Raw genomic sequence first — 20878 nt, forward strand, 5'->3', positions numbered from 1 at the left:
TCCATCCTGCAGGGAACCTGTTGTCCATCTTCTGTGGAGGGCTTTCACTTGGCTTTGCCTCTTCATTATAATGAGTTTGTGGTGAGGAACAGCTCATCTGGGAGCTGCTTTTAATACAAGAGAGGAGAGCAACAAGTGCCTTGTACCTTTTGTTCCACATCCCTGGGACGTGCCAACAAGCACTGCAGCTGTTTGCTGGGCTCAGTCGGTCCTGGCCATCCCAGCAGGGTTTGCCACACTTTTGTGGGTGCTAATCAGGCACTGAGCACATCCAGCACGCTTCTCCTGCTTCCCTGGGGGCTCAGAGTGCCAGGAAAACACTCCTTGGGCTGGGGGCTGCTTGGAGAGCCCAGCAAACACACACCAAGCCCAGCCCTGCCTTGCCTGGCGCTCCAGAGGGAGGAATTTTCCTTCTCCTGGCTTCAGCTGTCCAGGAGAGCAGGGAGGGGGGCCCTGGCTGTGTGCAGTGGTGCCAGTGGGCTGGAGAAGGGACTGTCCTGCCTGTCCTCTGTCCCGCCTGTCCTCTGTCCCAGGCTCCTGGCAGAGGAGCCTCAGCCTGGGGAAGTGGCAGGGAAGGGCTGGCAGAGGGGCTCTGCTCCCTGCCATCACCACGGGATGGCTTCCAGGTGGAAGAGGGCAGGGATGGATGGGATATTGGGAAGGAATTGTTCCCTGGGAGGATGGAAAAGCCCTGGCACAGGGTCCCAGAGCAGCTGTGGCTGCCCCTGGATCCCTGGAAGTGTCTGAGGCCAGGCTGGACAGACCTTGGAGCAGCCTGGGACAGTGGGAGGTGTCCCTGCCATGGCAGGGGTGGCACTGGATGGGCTGTAAGGTCCCTTCCAAACCAAGGAATGTTTTCACAATTCTCTGACTCCACAACCCCCCTGTCCAGCTGCCTTTCATGCAAAGTGAGTGTGAAATGACAACAGGACAGAACTGACATAGAGCTGGGAGTGCTCACAGTGCATTGCACAAGAAGATAAATCCTGAAACAGAGAGTGGTTTGTTGCTGGCATCGAATAATCAAAACAGAATTTATTTAAAAAAAAAATCACATCAGTGATCATGTACCTAATTTTTCACCATGTTGTGCTAAGGCTGCATCAATAAAAATGCAGAAATTGCAAATCCAGCAATATCTGGTGTGAGGCAGTGCCAGAATCATGCATTCACCTCCCGTGAGGTGCTGTGTGAGAATTTGTGACATACACAGATGGGAATTGCCCTCAGACTCCTGAGCTACCTTTCACTTGAATATCACTGAAGTTACACCCCAGGGGGGAAAACCAAGGAGTATGGAAGGGAGACATTCCTGCCTTTGGCTGGAAAAGCTTTTCCCAGTGTAAGGCTCTATGAAATATGAAGCAAGGCCAATTAAAATATGAATGCAGGAGGTGCACAAAGCACTGGAGTGACAGTGACAGTAAGAGGTGACAATTTGGGTGCTGGGGACAGGAATCCCTGGTGCACCTCTTTCGTGACCTAGGTGGGAATTCCTTTTTCCATGTGCTGAAGCTCTCTGCAGAACAGAGCAGGGAGGGGATAGCTGGGAAGTCAGGACAGCCAGCACTGCCATCAGGAGACATCTGCATTTCCAAGGGCTCCTGAGGAACCCAGCCAGGACAAAGAGAGCAGCTGCCTCTTTTGGGACACTTTGGGAGTCTCCTCTTTGGGGAAGGGATGGCTTCCAGAAGGGATTCCCAAAGCAGCAGCCTTTACATCCGTGGCTGCAGCCATTCACCTGTTCCTGAGGCTCTCACGTTCATTTTCCATCCAGGAGAGACGAACCAAAGGCGCTGCTGACATGGAGTGCCGAGATGTTCCCATCTCCCCAGGAGAAGCACTGCCCAGCCTGGGCAGCTCTGGGTTAATTGAACCCCACAGCCTGATTGGAAGAGAGGGTTTGGGGAATTCAGAATTCATTTGAGCAGGGTTTTTTTCTCTCCTGCCTGTGCCTGACCCACAGACTTCATTTGCTGTCTGGGTTGAGGGAGGCAGAGGCAGCCTGGTGTCAGGGTGCCCAGGTGGGAGGAGGTCTCTGAAGCCAGGGAAGCTGAGGCCAAATTCCTGGAAATCAAAGCCTGAGTGGTTTGCAGTAAATGTTTTGTGCAGCTTCTGCAGGTGTTTCGGTGCCATAATCGTCACCTTTGCTCCAAAGGACCTGGAAGCTCATCCCAGTCCAGGCCCTGCCATGGGGACACCTCTCTCTACCCCAGGCTGCTCCAGCCTGGCACTGCCAGGGGTCTCTGGGCACCCTGTGCCAGGGCCTGCCCACCCTGCCAGGGAGGAATTCCTTCCCAATAACCCATCTAAAACCACCCTCTTACCTTTGGCAGCCCTTCCCTGTGTCCCAAGCCCTTGTGAACAGCCTCCCTCCATTTTTCCTGCAGGTCCTGGAAGGCTGCAAATATGAAGTCCTTGCTGTCTTTATGAGGAATTCACAACTGACTGCACATTCTGTGGTATTTTGGTGTCCCAAAAGAAGAGAATTAATATTCATCAACAGCCTGAAATGGGAATTTGTACCCAAAAAAAAAAAAAGAGAAAGAGCTTGTTTGAGATCTGTAATGATAATGTTCTTTCACAGCTGCTTTTGTGAAGGGGGAATAATTTAGCAGCACCAGAGCTGATGTTGACTCTCCAGTTTGTGGTGAAATTATGAAGTGAATGTTCCCTCCCAAGGACTCCAGAGCTGCTGATGGGAGCTGGAGGCACACTCTGGAGAGAGCCTGGAGTCTGCTGTGCTGCAGGATTGTAAATTGGTGCAATTTCACTGCACTGCCTCCATCCCATGGAAAACAGCATTCCACAAAAAATGAAATGATGTGATTTTTTTTTTTTTCTTTAAACTTTAGAAAAATGAATTTATGCTAAAATGGCCTTATGTTTTATTTTTGCCCCCTACATATAATGTTGGATCCTATGTGACAATTTATCCACAGAAGCACTTTTTTCTCCCCCTCCCCTATTCCTAATAGGAAATTTCTGCAGACAGAAAATCCTTAAATGTGAAAAGGCCAGAGGCTGGTACAAGCTAAACAGAGGAAGATTAAGATCAAATACAAAACCATGGTGTAACAAGATAAGAGGCAACACAGCTTCAGAACAAAATATTTAGATAAGGATTATTTGGGACACTGCAGGGAGGGAAGAAAAGGGGTTGGAAGGGGTTGAGGCTGTGCTTTTCCTCCCAGTGTTCCTCGTCCCCTTCACCCCTCTCCAGCACCTGCCTTGGTTTGCTGTCCTTGGAGCTGCACAGGAAGTCTGTCCCTGAGCAAGGACAGTGCTGCAGAAGGCACCATGGAAAGGTGGAAACCTGGCTGCTTTTCCATGGGAACAATTCCCTGCTTTCCTACAGAGGGAGAACTGTGGGGTAACGACACCTATGTCACAAATCTATTTATATACAGATTTTATAGAAAATACAGTTATAGAAATGATTTTTCTCTAGAAATGTAGAAATGCAAACACAAGACATAAGAGAGTAGTTGTGGGTGTGAAGGTGTTTCCCAGCCATTGCCCATTTAATCCTTAATTTTGTGACAGAAGCCAACACCATTGATTTTGCCTAAGGCATTTGACCAAAAGGGAATTATTTTTTTTAATATCTGCTGAGGAAAGCCATTTTAGGGGTAGCAGTTTCTTAAATAATTGGAGTGGGATTTGTTAGCATTGTCAGAAGGAGTGACCTTGTTGTTGGTATTCGCTAGCAAAGAGCTCCAGGAGCATCTCAGGGCAGACGAGATGTTACTCGTGGGACAATGAATTTGTTCTTTCCTGTGAGACAGGGCTCCCAGGGACAGGGTGGGATTGTTGGGGGTGTGTGTGCAGGGCTGGACTCGGTGATCCTTCCAGGCTGGGATATTCTGTGTTCCCGTGGCACAGGAGGCTCGATGGGATGCCAGGAACAGCTGTAAGAGGCTGTGTGAGCCCTCCCAGGCGCAGGGCTGGCTCTGGATCCCTGCTGCAGGTGTGCTCCTCATCTGGGGGCTGAGGGAGGGCTCTCAGATAAAAACAGAGCTCCCTGCTGCCAGGGCTGAGCCCTGGGAGTGATCACACACATGGACCTGCACTCACAGCAGGGAGGGACCCCACACCTGGAGCCTTTCTGCAAAGGGCTTGGACAGGTAAGAACAGTTTCCCTGGGCACCCTGTGCCACACCAGCCTCACAGGGAAGGATTCCTTCCTCAGCATCCATTCTAAATCTACCTTTATTCAGTGGGAAGCCATTCCCTGTGTCCTGTCCCTCCAGGCCTTGTCCCCAGTCCCTCTCCAGCTCTCCTGGAGCCCCTTCAGGCCCTGCAAGGGGCTCTGAGCTCTCCCTGGAGCCTTCTCCTCTCCAGGTGAGCACCCCCAGCTCTCCCAGCCTGGCTCCAGAGCAGAGGGGCTGCAGCCCTGGAGCAGCTCCGGGGCCTCCTCTGGACTCTCTGCAGCAGCTCCAGCTCCTTGTGCTGCTGGCCCCAGGGCTGGGGCAGCTCTGCAGGTGGGCTCTCACCTCAGCTCAGGGGTTGTCCACCCATTCCCTGCCCTGGATTTTCCCTGCTGAACTCCACAGGTTCTAGGCAAGCAGGCAAATCAGAAATTTTGCTCTAATTCCCACCTGTGAAATCCTGCTGCAATCATTGAGGCACCTGGGCTGTAACAAGACCAGCCTTGCCCAGTGGTTTTTATCTTTAATGAACCATCATGTCACGCTTGTGGAAGGGCTGTGAGTCAGGATGGGCAGCCCTTCACAGCAAGAATGGCAGGAATGCTGAATACAAAAGCCTGGGGACGTGTTAGAAAAGAAAATGAAATGTAATGTGGTGCTGCAACCTCCAATAGGTTGGAGAAGAAAGGCCACAAATGATAGGCTTTGTCCAGAGATGTGAAACTTTTAATCAAATCAGCTCAGCAATATTTGTACCCATCTGAGGTTTCAGCTCTCTCTCAGAGCCAGAGTTCAGGGAGGTGTGGCCTCTGTGTACCTACAGAAATCCAGTTTTGGAGCTGCATCCCTGTTCCCAGCCAGGAAAATATCCTGCATTAGCATCTCACCAGTTCAGGGAAACCTGAATTTCCTGCACCACCTGTTCATCCAGGGGGGCATCATCACGGTGCTCTCTGCTTGCTGGGTGGGATTTAAAGCCTGAAGAGCTCCCAGGGGAGCTGTGGCAAGGTTGTCTCCTCCCCAGAGAGAGCAGAGGTGCAAGGAAAGCCGTTGAGGAGGGGGAGGAACATCCCACACCAGGGGATGAACTGGGAAATGAAGTGCCAAAGGGACAGGGAACAGAATGTCCTGGCCATGGGGACCTGTTTGGAGCCAACCCACACCAAACCAGCCCTGAAATGTTGTGTGTTACCTGCCCAGGCAATGCTGCAGTTGCTTTAGGCCCGTATTTTAAGGATATTTCAGGTCCAAATACACAGAATAAAAGTGCCTGCAGCTCTCACCTGCTCTGGGGAGGAGGGCAGAGCTGGGAGAACCGAGCAGGAAAACACACAGGAAAGTTGGGAACTGACTTCAGGGGCATTAATTCCTTAATGTAGTGAAAAAGGAGGAGGAAAAGAAAGGTTAAATTATGCCTGCACATATTTGTTTTCTGGCACACTAATAGGATCCTGTGGCTGACAGCAAGCTGTGATTAGCTACTTGCAGGCATTTTTGATATTTCCCCGTGATGAAATGACATGTTTGAATACAGAGGAGAAGAAATAATGAGATTCTTGACTTGCCCCTTTCCTGTGTTTTAATTATAAACAAGCAGATGCAATTCAAAACATTAAATAAGATTTCCCCACATTTCCTTCCTGAAACAGTTTTGAGCAAGATAAGGCACTTAAATTTAATCCTTCCAAGAATGCACAAATACTGAATCCCTGATGCAGACACAATCTTACCACGAATTTACACGGAAGCTTAATGGTTTTTCAAATTAATCAATAACGTGCTTAAGTTATATTTGCTCAGCTAATTATTTTCCATGTCCTGTAAATCTGAGCTTCATCAGCCTCAGAGAGAAAGCTGCCCTGCTGTTTGCACCCCGTTTGTGCTTGCCTCCTGATGCATTATTGCAGAGCTTGTTTATTTGTTCTGCTCGGGCTGGCAGCTTTTCCTCTGCTCTTTGAATGGCAACCATGGGGCTGCAGAGCCCAGCAATGATAATTCCATTTCTCTGGGTTCTCTCTGTCAAATCCATTCTAGCAGGGAAAGGCTGGGCATTTCTAGGCTCTCCTCAAAGCCTTCCCTGGGGGAGCAGGATTTAGCCCCCCCTCTTCCCCCAGGAAAACTTGGGGATGTTTTTGATGGTGGAAATGGAGCTGGGCTCTCAGCCTGGGGATTTTGAAGGGCACAGCTTTGAGCGTGGGTTAGATGAGATGTTGTTTAGGGGCTCCTTCTGACCTGAATTATTCTGTGATTGCAGGCATCTGCTCATCCAATAAATTTTCCCCCCTCAGTTTTCCTGAAGCCCTGGACCCAGAGGTGATTGCAGCAGGCAAAGCAGCAAAAAAACCCAAAAGGACAAACCAGGGCTCAAAGGGCCAGAAGCAGAAGGAGAGGTGCCCTGCCTTCCCAGTTTTCCATATTTTCATGGGCAGCAGCCAGCTGCAGAGGTTGGGTAAGTCAGTGGAGACAAAAGACAAACTGAATTTGGAAAGATTTGTAGAATGCTTCTTACTTTGCCTCCCCTCCTAACCATGGTTTTGCACATGGGAACACACTTGGGGAGCATAAAATATTCCCTAAATGGGACTTTTATCCCTTCTCTATCCCTGGCATATTTAGCACTTCTGCATTTGCTTTCTGCTTTTGAAGAGATATAAATGGCAAGAGAAAAACTGGAGGCAAGAAAGTTCAGATGAATAGCAGCAGGCTTGTATTTCAATATCTAGGTAGTTATATCCTAAATTGTTCTTTTATTGTGTAACAAATTAGGTTTTCTCTTAACATATGGAGTTCAATTTTGCCACAAAAGAATCTTAGTTTATGCCTGGGTTTTTATTTCCCATGCTAGGGCACATTCAGAGATTAGGCTGAATATTTCATGCATACATTCAAAGCTATAAGAATCTGTAAAAAGGATCTACTGTTCCCTCTCTGTTTGGGAATTTTTCTTAGATTTTTTTTTTTTACCCTATGGTTTCTGTTGTTCTGGTTTTCACAAATGTCTTCACCTGGCATTTTCCAGGAAAGAAAGAAAGAAAAGATCACATCACATCACACAAGAACGCTTCAATGCCTTAAAAAAGGCAAAACCATCTTGCCATAAATCTGAAAGGTTTTTGTTTTGGTTTTTTGAAATAGAAGTGGTGTTTTTCTGATGTAGTTTCAGGTAGAGCTCTCACAGGTCTTGGGGCACCGATGCTTCCCACTGCACTTCCAGCAGACTTCTGCAGAGGGAAAGGATTTGTTATCGTGGCTTAAATCCCATCCTGAGGAGCTGAAGGTGCAATCCTTTAAGCACAGGGATGTCTCTGGAGTGCTGCCTATTCCCACAGCTCGCTGTGCAGCAGAAGGAATGTCTAGAGGTGTGTGTATATATATTTTTATATATTTATTTCTCCCCCTACCACGGTGTTTAGCAGCTTTGCTTGTCCCTTACAGAACTGTCTCAGGTTTGGGGCTACTTCCTCTGCACCCTTCAGATTTGCTTTGTCCCTGGGTCCTGTCTTCTGCAGCATCAGAGCAGAAGTGCTTTGCTTCTGAGCTGAGGTGGAATATTCCTGCTTTTCCCACAACCCAGGAACAGCACCAGGGTTTCCTTGGTGGGACTGCTCCATCCCTCAGCATGAACACAGCCAAGGGCAGGGCTTGGGGCTTTTTATTAATTTTTAGAAATAATTACCCCAATGCAGAGCATTTGTCTCACAAGGCACATTTATCCCAAGTGGCTCTGGCTGCTCCCAGCTCTTCCAGAGGGACCCAGGATCTGGCACAAAACCAGGATGAGAACCTGCCTTGGCCTCTTGCTGCTCTCTGCTGTGGCTGGGGGCTCAGCCACGCCTGTGGGCTCTGGGTAGTGCTCTTTTGGCGCCACTTTGGGTTATTTTGGCGCCACTTTGGGTTATTTTGGCACCACTTTGGGTTATTTTGGCGCCACTTTGGGTTATTTTGGCGCCACTTTGGGTTATTTTGGCGGTGCCATGGGTTATTTTGGCGGTGCCATGGGTTATCTTGGCGCCACCGTGGGTTATCTTGGCGCCACCGTGGGTTATCTTGGCGCCACTTTGGGTTATCTTGGCGCCACTTTGGGTTATCTTGGCGCCACTTTGGGTTATCTTGGCGCCACTTTGGGTTATTTTGGCGGTGCCGTGGGTTATTTTGGCGGTGCCGTGTGTTATTTTGGTGTCACCGTGGGTTATTTTGGCGTCGCCGTGGATTATCTTGGAGCCACTTTGGGTTATTTTGGCGGCATCGTGGGTTATTTTGGTGGCAATTTGGAACAGCTTTCAGGTTGTGTGGTTCTGCTTTTGCTTTGGGGTGCATTTTGTGTGACAAACAGTAACTAAGAGCTTAAAATTAGAGCATGGTATGAAATTCTGGCCTGTTGCAATGAAGAGCAGAGTTAAGCGGCTGAGGGGTTTTTTCTGCCTGGGAAAGGAGGGATAACAGTGAATAAAGACAAGATAATAATGGTTTAAAAGAAAAGCATTCACGAAGGGATTGATTTACTGTAGGCTTAATGGAGGGTTGCAAGGAGAGTTTATCCAGCAGAGGAAGGTAAGCTGAAATACATGAAAAAAATATCCCTTATTTCAGAGAATAAACACAGCTCTCTATGTGCATCCTAATTATCCTCCTTTCAGGAAAAGTTAATATTTTCTTTGTAGCCCATTTAGGTCAAACTCATTCACAAGCCTCTTTTAGAGGCAGCAAACTTGTGGCTTTCAGCATTTCTTTTCCAGCATTGCACAGACCACAAACACTGTGCTGGTTGCTTGCCACAGGACTCTGTGGTTTATATTTACATTCATATTTACTTTTATTTTTTTACTTTTATTAATTTTTATAATTTTTTTACTTTTTTTTTTACTTTTTTTATTATTTATTTATATTTTTATTTTTTATTATTATCATTATTTTTTTAATACAGGGGTCTTTTGTGTAACCAGGCCAAGACTTTTGTTGAGACCCTCCTCTCACACCAGCATAGTTTATAGGCATAATGAACATAAAGAACCATCATAGTATTTGCTCACAGTTCCCATTAGAAGAGACTAAATTATATTATTCCCATTAAGATCATGTCACCATGATAGGCAACAATGTAAAGGAACAAAGCCTGGTAAAAAAATAAGCAATTCCAGACAAATTGATTTAATGAATGACACAAACCAATCAATAGCAGCAATATTTTAATAGAATTTTGCAACCAATTGATAAAGTGTAACTGCAGACCCACAGAAATCAATGGAATTTTGCCTTCGACTGAACTGGGAACATAATTCAATTTGTGGCGCTTAATGGAGAGCAACATTCTTGTTCTAGAGTTTGGCTGACTGTTTTAAAAATTTCATTGGAAGTTTATGATGTGAAACCCTTTTTTTCCTGCTTAGGGACAAGAGAAATGATTTGGGGAATAAGTGATGAAACCAAGGGGCTCTGCCCCATCCCTCTCCACTCGGCATTTTGGGCACCAATTCTGTGGAAGTGGAGCCTCTGCAGGTGCACCCGGTGCCCTCTGGGTGTGCAAATGGATGCACACCCCGCAGGTCAGAGGAGAAAAATGCTCTTTGGCTCAGGTGGGTGAAGCTCTATCTAGAAAAGCTGATAGCTCTGAACTGCTCCCTTACTCTGCTGGGTGGATAAATTTGCCACAGGTGTTCCTGAGAGTTGTTCCTGCGCTAAAACCTCCAGAGCTGCCATTCTGCGGTGTCCTTGGGAATCTATCCCAGCCCTTAATAATCGTTTTCATTAGAAAGGGTTTTCAGGAAGCTTAAACTGAATCTCCTCGCTGCAGACTGAGGTTCCTTCCCCCAGTCTGCAGCTTTCCTTCAGATCACAATGTTTTTCCTGACCTGACTCCTTCAGCCTCTCCTGCTCAGCTTCATCACCTCCAGTCCTTTCCCCTCTGTCACTTTCCTTACATTCATCCCCCCACTCATTCACCCCCAACCCCAGGTTGGTTTTGGCTGCTTCTTCTCTCCCTTTCCAGGTTTGTTGCCCTAAACCCACCCAGAGCATCCCAGGGGAGCCTCCCCGCTGCAGAGCACTCGAAGCACGCTCCCCCAGGTGGTCACAGCTCAGGTAAATGGCTCTCTGAGCCTGCAGAGCCCTTTCCAGGGTGTGTGGGATGCACTGCTCTCCGTTATCCCGGGCTGTGGGGCTCAGCACATCCCCCAGCTGGAGGTCTAAAGCAGATTTCCTTGTTGCTGGACTGCTGAGGGGAGTAGGATGAGACCCCAGAGAAATTCAACAGCAGCTGAAATCAGTGTCTGGAAATAGGAATGTGATAGTTCTCCTCCCAGTACAACCTTTTGTTGTTTGACTGACTGGTGGGTTCTGCCTCTACCTTACATTCTTGTTAGTCTTTGCCATCCCTCCAGTGTCTCTGTTGCTCCCCACTGCTGTGCCAGATGCTTTAATAAGGTCCAAATGGATTCGATTTTATCAACTTTTATTTTCTAGAAAATGAAATAGCAAACAAAACCTGAACTTATTTTTTTTTTTGCTACATCCATGCTGCATTTTATTTTACTTTCCATTTATTTCCTGAGGAATTGTTAAGCCTCCTCCACACTCGCCTCCCTAAGCTGTCCGGTGTAATTAGTAAAGAATAACGAGATCAGATCAGAGGAGCTGTTCTCCCTGGCTGCTCCAGGCTCTCTCACCTCACTGGCAATGGCCTTGTGAAGAGATGCAGCTCCTCTCATCCTAATGACCCCTCAATTCCATATTCTGCCTGTAATGTGAGCCCTGCTCCTCTCCAACACAACAGCACCAGGTTTCCTGAGACCTCCTCCTTCTCCATCTCATCCTTGGTTTTAAGTCAGTCTGCACATACCTGTTTACCATCTTTTTTCCTTTCCCTTCCCTAACTTCCAGCCCCCTAACTCCCAGCACAGCGTTGGGATAAATATTTATTAGACATTCCTCCTTCTCCCGAAGTGCTGTCCCCGGTGCCAGCTGTGCATTTCACACCTGGAAAGAAAGCAGCAGCTGCTGAAGCATGGACAGAGGAATTCCCATTTTGCCTGGCCAGGAGCAGCTCTGGCTTGTCCCTGAGGAGGAGCCTCAGGAATGGGGTGCCCTGGCAGGCTGGGGCCTGTCCCCATGCAGGGACACAGGTACCAAATGATGGGGAGGCATCCTTGGAGCTGGTCGTGATGCTGGGGAGGAGTTCTGGGAGCAGAACTCCTGCAAAACCCTCCTGCTTTGGTCTGTGAGCTGGGGTCTGGGGTGGCAGTGCTGGAGCTCACTTTGGTGAGGTTCATTTTGGAGGTGGACATTAACAGCGTGATTACATGCAGGATGTGCACTTGGGAGAGGACAAAATGCAAGGGGGGACCAGACTGGACAGGAAAGTGTCCAAATCATGACTAGGAAAGATGAAAAAAGCCCCTTTTCTTCATGGCTTGAGACCTACTGGATTAGTTGCCAGCAGTGCTTGGCTGCTGGAGAGCTCCAGTTGAGGGGTGTATCGTAATGCTGAGCTCCGAAAACCATCTTGGGAGTCTGAGCCTAAAACCTTGTTGCTGAGGGCATCAGGCAGTCTGATAAGAGCTATCACCTCTTTCTACAAACCTTGCCTCTCACCTATCTTTAGGCCATCAATCTACCTTCTCTTCCTCTTTGATTCACCCACTGAATGTCACAAACAGAGCAGTTCCCCTGGAACTGGCTCTATTTCCAAGAGCTCAGCGCCAGCAGAAGCCCTCAAAAGCACTTGGAGGTGCTGTCTGTAAGCAGCAGAGTAAGACAGCAGTTTTCTGGCAGCTTCTGTTTCTGTCAGGTTGTCCTGCTCCCTGTGTGCAGGCAGGGAGGTGACAAATTCCTTGTAAAAGCCTGAAGCGGTTTAGTGGATTAAATACTCGGAGGAGTGTTTAATATTTGATTACTGTAGGGTTTCATTACTCTGCAAGCAGGTTCCTCAGTGTCCAGGAGGCAGGCTCCATCAGACATGGAAGCACTCAGAGCCTGGCAGCGCTGTCAGGCTGGGGATTTGGGGTGTGCTGCAGCAGGTGACAGGAAAGAAATGTGAGTTCTTTCCAACTCCAGTGACAGTCAGGGCTCGCCTCGAAGCTGGAACTGGAGGTCAGTGGCCCAGATGAGCAGGAGAAATCCCTGTCTAAGCAGAGCAGGTGTTCCTCTCACCCCAAAACGCTTGAAGAGAGAGGGGAGGAGATGCCCTTTCATCTTTTAACATTAAAAACATATCAGAAGCGCAGGCAGCAATATTAAAGGTAGCAGAAATAAAAAGGCCTCTGTTGGCTTCAGGCCATTTTCTCCTGGAGTAAGAACAGATTTGAGATCACCTTTTGCCTCACCAGGATGGAGATGCAGCAGTCGATCAGGCTGCCAGAGGAAGCAGTGGAGCCATTGAAGTGGAGTGTGCTTTCCCTGAGCAGCCCTTTGGGGAGCTGAAAACAACGTGGTTAACCCAGCAGGTAATGAGTGGGGAGTGAAAGCCACGAGCAGGAAGGACATGATGCCACTCACCAGCTTCCTAAACAAGTGATCACAGCCAGTCCCGAGCTGGAGATCCCTGGCACTGCAGTGAGCACCGGTTTGAAGTGTGCCCTTGAGAAATCTCCACGTTTGCCTGCTCCAGGAGTGTTCCTGAGGCTCCAGCTCAGCCCCTTAGGCTGCAGCCTAGCCAAGCTCCCTGCTGCTGGTGAGAGCACATCAGGGACTCTGGACATCATGGCTGGACATGTGTGCAGGATTGGAGCCTCTTCCTTCCTCTATAGGTGCATGTGGATGGATGAGCACTCTGAAATTAAAGGTGGAGAGGTTATTCACAGAGGAATTAACCCTGCTTTAGGGATGGAGTTCAGTGTTTGTGTTATTGATGCCTGTAACTGATTAAACACTGAGCCTCATCGACAGGTTCTGCTGATCCTGTGGACTGGGGATGTTCCACTTCTCCCTTTCGAAAGAGAAAGGGCATTTCAAGAGGCAGAGAGGGAACAGAAGGTGGTGCCCCAGGGAGAGATTCAAATGAACATCCTGATCTGAAGGGAAGAGCAAATGTAAATCTGAGAGAGATCCTGGGAGAGATGAGGTGTAAAGGCTACGTGCTCCCTCAGCCGCCCATTTTCCTCATTGAGGGCAGATTTTGGGGTGGGCATGTTTGCATAAGAGCAGGTCTTGTCCTCTTGAGGCAGGGAAGCATTCAAAGAGCACAGCAGAGGGATGATGCACAGTGAGGAGTCTTCCAAAGTCTGGCCAGGTGTAAGCAGGGATTTCCTTTTATTTCCTCACATCTGACCCTAACTCTGTGGTACCTTGCTGTGCCCACCCTGGCAGCATTTGTGTGGTTTCTGCTCTGAGAGAGAGGTGCTGTTCAGGGAGGTTTGGAAATGCCTCAGCCAGCCAAGCCCCTCTCTCTGAGCACCTTCAAATGGAGCTCCTGTTCTCTGGGGGGCACAGGGATGTAAGAGCCCTCTCCAGGCTGACCCAAACTCAGGATTTACCTGCAAAAAATGGGTTTTTCCACAGGTTAGCAAAGCCAGGGACTCGCTGGTACTTGAGAGCTTCAGGAGGTTTTCCATGGTCCAAGATATTTGTAGTGGTTTTGGGTTTTATCCCAGCCTGTCTCCTGTAAACTTCTGAAAGCTGTAAATTCACCTTCAGATTTCATTTGATGCTTTCCCTCTGCTGCCTCTTTCCCCTCAGGTTCCAACAAAAGGAACCCTCTTGCACCTGCAGCAGTGTCCCCTGGGTTTCCCCCTCTCTGCACAGGATCTCACCCACCAAAAGCTCTAATTCCCACTAAAAATGGACCCCTCTCAGCCATTTTGCCCTCCCTGGATGTATTGCTGCATTTTAATCCTATTTCTCAGAGTGGTTTTCATCTTCTCTGCAGCATGCCCTGGTGATTTTCCACATGGCCTCCACTGCTAACCCCCCCGGAGCATCCAAGGGAGAGTTATTTCCCAGCACCCCTGATGGATAAAGCAGCCAGCAGAATGGATTCAGGGCATTAGGCATGGTCTGTGCTCACCTTCAGGAGCTGCCTGCCTGAAAACACTGCACAAGGAGTTTTTCTGTTAAAAAAAAAAGAAAAAAAAAAGAAAAAAAAAAGACATTTAAGTGCTGGTTTTAAGAGGGATTTTCCATCATAAATTGATTTCTGGTTCTGAAGTTAAAGTAAGAAATCCAAAAACTGGTTTGGGGAAGTCGGAGGTTAAGGAAGTCCAGCAAGATGGATGGAGACTGTGCTGGAGTTTAATAGCTCAGGTTTTGTGTGCAGTGTTCCCCCAAGGGAGCAGTGTCTGCCAGAGAAGGGAGTTTCTTCTAGACCCATCTCTGACTCCTGATTTCATCTCCTTCTTTGTGGCATGGTGAAAACTGCCCCAAATTTCTGCATCACAGGATTCTTCTTTTCTGTCTGTGGAAGAGTGATCTAAAACTCCTCTCCCTGTAACTACAAACCTTATGATGGATTTATTTCTGTGTTTCCTTCCTTCCTTCCTTCCTTCCTTCCTTCCTTCCTCCCTTCCTCCCTTCCTCCCTCCCTTCCTTCCTTCCTTCCTTCCTTCCTTCCTTCCTTCCTTCCTTCCTTCCTTCCTTCCTTCCTTCCTTCCTTCCTTCCTTCCTTCCTTCCTTCCTTCCTTCCTTCCTTCCTTCCTTCCTTCCTTCCTTCCTTCCTTCCTTCCTTCCTTCCTTCCTTCCTTCCTTCCTTCCTTCCTTCCTTCCTTCCTTCCTTCCTTCCTTCCTTCCTTCCTTCCTTCCTTCCTGCCTTCCTTCCTGCCTTCCTTCCTGCCTTCCTTCCTGCCTTCCTTCCTGCCTTCCTTCCTGCCTTCCTTCCTGCCTTCCTTCCTCCCTTCCTCCCTCCCTCCCTCCCTCCCTCCCTCCCTCCCTCCCTTCCCTCCCTTCCCTCCCTCCCTCTCCCTTTCTGTGGATTTAGCTTTGGCTTTGATGGTGTTGTGTAGGTACCTAAAGCTATATTAAATTATTACCATCAAAGGCAATGTCTGATATTTCCAAATATCAGACAACAACACAGAGTCCACAAGCCAAAAACAAAACCCGGAACAAGTCTTTCTCCAGCAGCACTTCTAGGGGCTTTTATTGTCTTTGGTGGGCCAATTTTTTTTAGCTTGTATTTTGTACCTGGTTCAAGAGCTGGAGTAAGTTGAGCAGCAGCAATCCCTGGGCAGCCTGGGGAGGATCAGCCTCTGGAATGTGTCTGCCCAGGGATCTGCAGGCTGGGCTGTGGCTTTGTGAGAGGAACTCGGGATTTGGGCGTTGTTGCACATCCTTCCCACATTTGGAAATGTCGTTTGGGGTCGAACCATTGCCCCCAGCCGCCCTGGGTCACCTGGCCACGATTACCTGTGTGGAACAGGATGACAACACTTTGCTTCTCCCTCTCCTGGAGGATTATCTCCTAACTGTGCCTTTGCTCCTGCATCCAGGGCAGGAGCGGAGCGGCTCAGCCACTTCTTTGCTCTGTTACCCTTGTGCATTTTGGAGCTGGTAGAGGGAAGCTTTGATGTTGGTGGGAATGCTTGACTTTCCTGTACCTGTCTGATATCATGATTAGGCTTTTGTAGTTGATCAAAATGAGAAATCTGCATTAAAGGGCTACATCAAGTACCTGTTGGCTTGATTTAAATGAAAATGATAATCAGTTGCTTTCCCAAGGCTGCAGCACTTAGAAAATGAGCCCCACTCAAGCCTCAAGTTCAGCCTTTGTTGTAAGAACAGCTGTAATGACCCATTTTAAACAATATTTTAGCAGATGGAAGTTCAGGCTTTCTGTACTGGATTTCAACAGAGTTGCAATCTTGCAGTTAAGAAATTGTTAGCCCTGCAATTAGGCACCTTTAATTGAATCCCTGCCACTCGCTTAATTATAGCAGCACTTCAGACGGGCTATGAGGAGCAGTGAAATCAGCCCTGCCACACCTCTGCCAGACTGCCATTGGCCACAGACTTGTCGGGCTTGATGGGCTGCACTGAGAGGATTTCAAAGCAAATAAATAGCAGGGTCTTGGAGCAGCCAGGAATGGATTTCCACCTGTTTGAACTCCGGGCTGGAGCGAGCCTCGGCCCACAAACCCAACCTGTCTCCTCAGGAAGCTGCTAGAGCAGAAGTTCCCCATCCCAGCGTCCAGTACCTGTGCGAGTGACTTTGGCACCGAATGGCTTTGGCACCGAGTGACTTTGTAAGTGGATTTGGCACCGAGTGACTTTGTAAGTGGCCTTGGTGGCCCCAGGCAGGAGCTGGAGAAGCTCTGGGAGCAGCAGCATGGATTGCTGCGTGCTCCAGATCACCGGGCTCATTTTTGGCGGCGTGGGCATGGTGGGCACCTTGGCGGCCACGGCCATGCCCCAGTGGAGGGTCTCGGCCTACGTGGACGGCAACATCGTGGTGTTTGAGACCATCTGGGAGGGGCTGTGGATGGACTGCATCAGCCAGCTGGGCCTCAGGCTGCAGTGCAAGTTCTACGACTCGGTGCTGGCGCTGCCGCCGCCGCTCGAGGCCTTGCGGGCCCTGATGTGCCTGGCCGTGGGGCTGGCCGTGCTCTCCTTCCTCACGGCCGTGGCGGGGGTCAAGTACTCCCAGGGCGGCCGGGAGGGGCCCCGGGCCGTCAGCGGCCTCATCCTGGCGGCCGGGGTCGCCTTTCTGCTGACCGGCACCCTGGCGCTGATCCCGGTGTCCTGGACCGGCGGCAGCATCGTCCGGGATTTCTACGACGGCCAGGTGCCGGCGCCGCTGAAGCGGGAGCTGGGGGCAGCCCTGTACGTGGGCTGGGGCAGCGGTGCCCTGCTGCTGGCCGCAGGAGCCATGTACTGCCACGTGTGGTGCCGGGCTGGGCCGCCCGCCGGCCACCGATACCCCCGGCTGGCCCGGGCGGGAGGGCCGGCCCCGGGTGCCCGTGCCTATGTCTAGCTGCCATGGAGTGCACGGGACATTCAGGATCATCCCACAGCATCCCCTGCCACGGCAGGGACACCTTCCATCGTCCCAGGGAGCTCCAAGCCCCGTCTGACCCGGCTTTGGACACTTCCAGGGATCCAGGGCCATCCTGTGACCTTCCTACTTGACATGTGCTGATTGACTTCTTCATTTACCTCCAGGCGTGCACTGGAGGAGCAATTGAGTTGCTTGGCTGTTTACTGTGGATATCTGCTCCACAGATATCCTAGAAGCCTGGCAGGAACTGCTCTTACAGGTGTTTGGTTAGAGCCAGAATGGTTAGTCACCATTTCTTTGGGAATGAGGAACGGCGTGGGGACAGCAGCAGTCAGGAGGCTCTCAGGGAGGATGAACAGGCTGGGCTGGGCTGGGGGGAAGGAGCTGCTGTGCAATGTCCCAGTGCCCTCCCCAGAGCCCTGAGGTGCAAAGGGAGCAGGGAATTTCCCTGTGGAGTGGGCTCTGCAAGGAGCGCTCCGGGAGAAGCGTGGAGCTGGCAGCACAGCTCGGTGGCCGGAGAAGCTTCCAGTGCTGGCACCGAGATGTTTGTGCTGAGAGGCCTCTGAGACTGTCCATGGACCTCTCTGATGCTTGTGGAGCTGGTGAATGCTCCTCATCTCCTTGGCAGGGCACGGAATAGGGCTCGTGGGGCAGATTTTAATCACTTCCCCGGAATGTGCCGTGAGAGTGTTGCCTTCCCTGCTGTTTCCACCCCTCATCTTCTGTGGCTCCTCTGTAAAACCTGGGGCACACCATCAGTCCCTGTGCTGCTGTAAAGCAGAATTAAGCAGGGAAGGCACAGGCAACCCCCACCTGCCCGTCGGAGCTGCTGCCCACGGCTCCCAGCACACCCAAAAAGCCCAGCCCTGATGTTGCTCTGGCTGTCTTGTGCATGCCAGACTGCTCTGGGAATGCAGCCTGGTCCTGTCTGTCTGTCCTGCAGGATCCAGCAGCGCTTGCAGCTGGGAATTTTGTTATTCCCAGCTGCAAACCTTGGAGTCTGCATTTGGTGTCCATGCTGCTGCTGAAGACCCAAAGGAGGTCCCGTCCAGAAGGGTTGTCTGGTCTTTACCCAGCAGTGATGGATGGCAGCGTTTAAGGGATCATTTCATGGCACAGGCTCAGCCTGACCCTTTTCTGTGCCCGTGGCTGGTGCTGAGAAAGGCTGTAATGACTGTTTGGGCTGAGGAGAGCAGTGTCTCTGTGTATTCATTTGACTGCTCAATTTGAAAGAGAACATGGAAAGCTGCATTTAATTAAAGAAGCCTTTTATTAACTTGGCTTCAGATGAACTTAGATGAGACGGTGCTCCACAGAAATTCATTCCATGTATTAACCCACGAGCATTTGCACTGAAGGCAGACAGCTCAGATCTTGCAGTGGGAATTTTCGAGGCACCACAGAACAGGTTTCATGTCTCTGTGTTTCACCTGAGCAGTCAAATCAGCACTTGCTAATTCTGGATGGAAATGGAAGAAAACAGTCATAAATAGGTTTTCTAGAACTAAACCTTATATTTTTTCTGTTGCCTTATGAAGTCTGTCACGGCAGCTGTCACTGACAGCTGATTTCAGTGGAGTCATTCTGGTGACTTTGGTAATAATTTCCACTAACCTGAGGAACTCCACCTCCTATTTTATTGTAATTTTGCCCTATAATGCGTATTTTGTTTAATATGGAACTATTTGGTGAGTAAGCCAGAACTGCACATTTTGGAGTAATTTAGATGTGACACTTGTGATTAACAAAGCAGAGCATGAAGACATTTGCAATGCAAATTTGATACGTATTTATGTGGAAGGTAATGGATTTAAATGATGATGTATTCAGTCTAATGCAACTTTATGCAGATGTAAGTGCTTAAGAAGTAATTAAGTACAGTTTTCTGTAACATTAATTAGAGGATCCTGAATGCTCCCACTATCAGTGGGCTCATCTAGGAATCAAATTGGAACGGGGTGTGTCATTTGCACTGGTAACTTTATTTTGAAAGAGTAGGAAGATAAAGGTGTTTTATTTGAGCATTTAACATCACTTTCAAAGAAAACCTGAGCATTTAATGTCTGACATTAGCACCTGATGACTACATATTGCCCCATTTCTCTCTTTTACCAGCAGATCAAAAGAGGAGTTCAGACAAAATCTCTTGAGTGGCTGCACATGGCAATTTCTGGGGATGTGGTGGAGCATTGGAGGCTCTCAGGAATGCGTTTAAGGCTCTGTTAACATTATTTAACATTAACATTTCTGAGTTTGGTGCAGGAACAGCTCTCTCTAATCTGCGGGAGGGGTAACGTGGGGGTGCCTCCTCCTGCTGAGCAGGACTGACATTCCCACGCTGTGGATTCTGGCAGGGAAACGCCCAGTTAGAGGATTAGCAGATGTTTTATCTCTGAGTGCAAGGAAGGCGTTGGGCACTGAATGGGTGCATTTGTGCCTGCTAAAAAAACCCCAAAACAACAGTTTTTGCTTTACCCGGTTCAGATGCTCTGAACTGATGTGGGAGCTGCAGCCTGGGAGAAGGAAAAGGAAGCTGTAAGACTTCCCTGCAGCTGAACTTTGAAATGGAACTGCTGCTGTGGATGAGTTTTGTGAGGGTAACAGAAAAGTCTGGCTGGAGGAGCTGGGACACATCCCTGTGCCCAAAGCTGCACCTGCTCCGGAAAATCTCAGCTCCTGCTGGCTTCTCTCCAGTAACCCCAAGTGCCCAAGGGGATTCCTGCAGCTGATTTGGATGGCTGAACTGTCCTTCCACGAGACAGGTGAGGATGCTCAGGAACAAGAGTAGTACAGCAAAGATTTAGGGAAAGAGCCGCCTCTGTGCCCCAGGAGAGCCCTGGAGGCAGAACTCGGTCACAGTGCTGGAGGAAGCGGTCTGGGAATCGTCACAGCCTGGGAATCACTCTTTGGCAAGGACAGAAACTCTCCTTGGCTCCACTCTGGCCTGTGGCTGGAATTTGCTGGGGAGTGGGCCAGGGGTGGCTAAAACGTTGTCAGGCTGTGAGTGCTGCAGCTCTGCTCTCCTGGAGGAGGCCGGGGGAAGCTGCCCTGGTGCCCCAGGCAGAACTGGCAGAGCCTCCCCAGACTGCTTTGAGGGAGCTGATTAAATACCCTGGTTCCACCTCTGCTGTGATACCCTGCTGCTTTTATTTGTTTTAGTCTTTGGTGACTGCAGGACAAAGTGGAAACAAATGTGCCTAGCTGAGACCTGGCTGTGTATTCGAAATAAACGCGTGGCCTTGCTGGGAAAATCCACAACTGCTGGAGGTTTATGTCCTAACAGGGGCCAGAGGAGTCCTGCAACTTTGTTGGAGTAAAGGCAGAGGGATCCAGCCCTCGGGGTTTTGGCTACTGATAGCTGAGTTCTCCCATCCTTCTCTTCCAGCTGAGAAGTCCAAATCTCCAGGGCCCCAGAGACCCTGCCCTGAGTGTGAGGGGCTGTCCTGGCTGCTGGCCCTGCACTGCTGGCTGGCTGGTACGGGCAGCAAAGCCAAATTCATTCCCAAATGAAGCCAGATAACCCCAAAGGAACTCCAGTAACCTCGGATCAATTAAAAAATACTCAAATGACCTCAAGTAACCCCAATTGTGACCTCAAATGACCCCTGTGACCTCAAGTAACCCTAATCAGGGTTCTCAAATGACCTAAAGTAACCTCTGGAAAAACCAAAAAATTCTCAAATGGCTTCAAGTAACCTCTGTAACTTCAAATGACCCCTGTGACCTCAAGTAACCTCGACTGAGGCCTCAAATGACCCCAAATGACCCCTGTGACCTCAAATAACCCCAATTAAGGCCTCAAATGACC

General features: G+C 49.4%; 1 protein-coding gene and 1 long non-coding RNA gene across 3 annotated transcripts; both read left to right on the forward strand.

The window, feature by feature from the left end:
- Positions 1-4026: 4026 nt before the first annotated feature.
- LOC111942412 (uncharacterized) lies at positions 4027-12951 on the forward strand. Of its 2 annotated transcripts, none has more exons than XR_015285258.1 (6): positions 4027-4127; positions 6406-6600; positions 7309-7510; positions 9539-9724; positions 10138-10229; positions 12473-12951. It is a non-coding gene; the product is annotated as an uncharacterized LOC111942412 (long non-coding RNA). The 2 variants fall into 2 exon arrangements; XR_002870540.2 differs by having other exon boundaries at positions 4039-4127; positions 6440-6600.
- A 2243-nt stretch (positions 12952-15194) lies between these two features.
- LOC111943123 (claudin-17-like) lies at positions 15195-20321 on the forward strand. Its single transcript, XM_023946147.2, has one exon. It carries the CDS (start codon positions 16402-16404, stop codon positions 17044-17046), a length of 645 nt encoding a protein of 214 aa, XP_023801915.2. The 5' UTR covers positions 15195-16401; the 3' UTR covers positions 17047-20321.
- Positions 20322-20878: the final 557 nt, after the last annotated feature.

The sequence above is a fragment of the Cyanistes caeruleus genome, chromosome 3 (genome assembly GCF_971803275.1).
Source record: "Cyanistes caeruleus chromosome 3, bCyaCae1.hap1.1, whole genome shotgun sequence".
Taxonomy (NCBI): Eukaryota; Metazoa; Chordata; class Aves; order Passeriformes; family Paridae; genus Cyanistes; species Cyanistes caeruleus.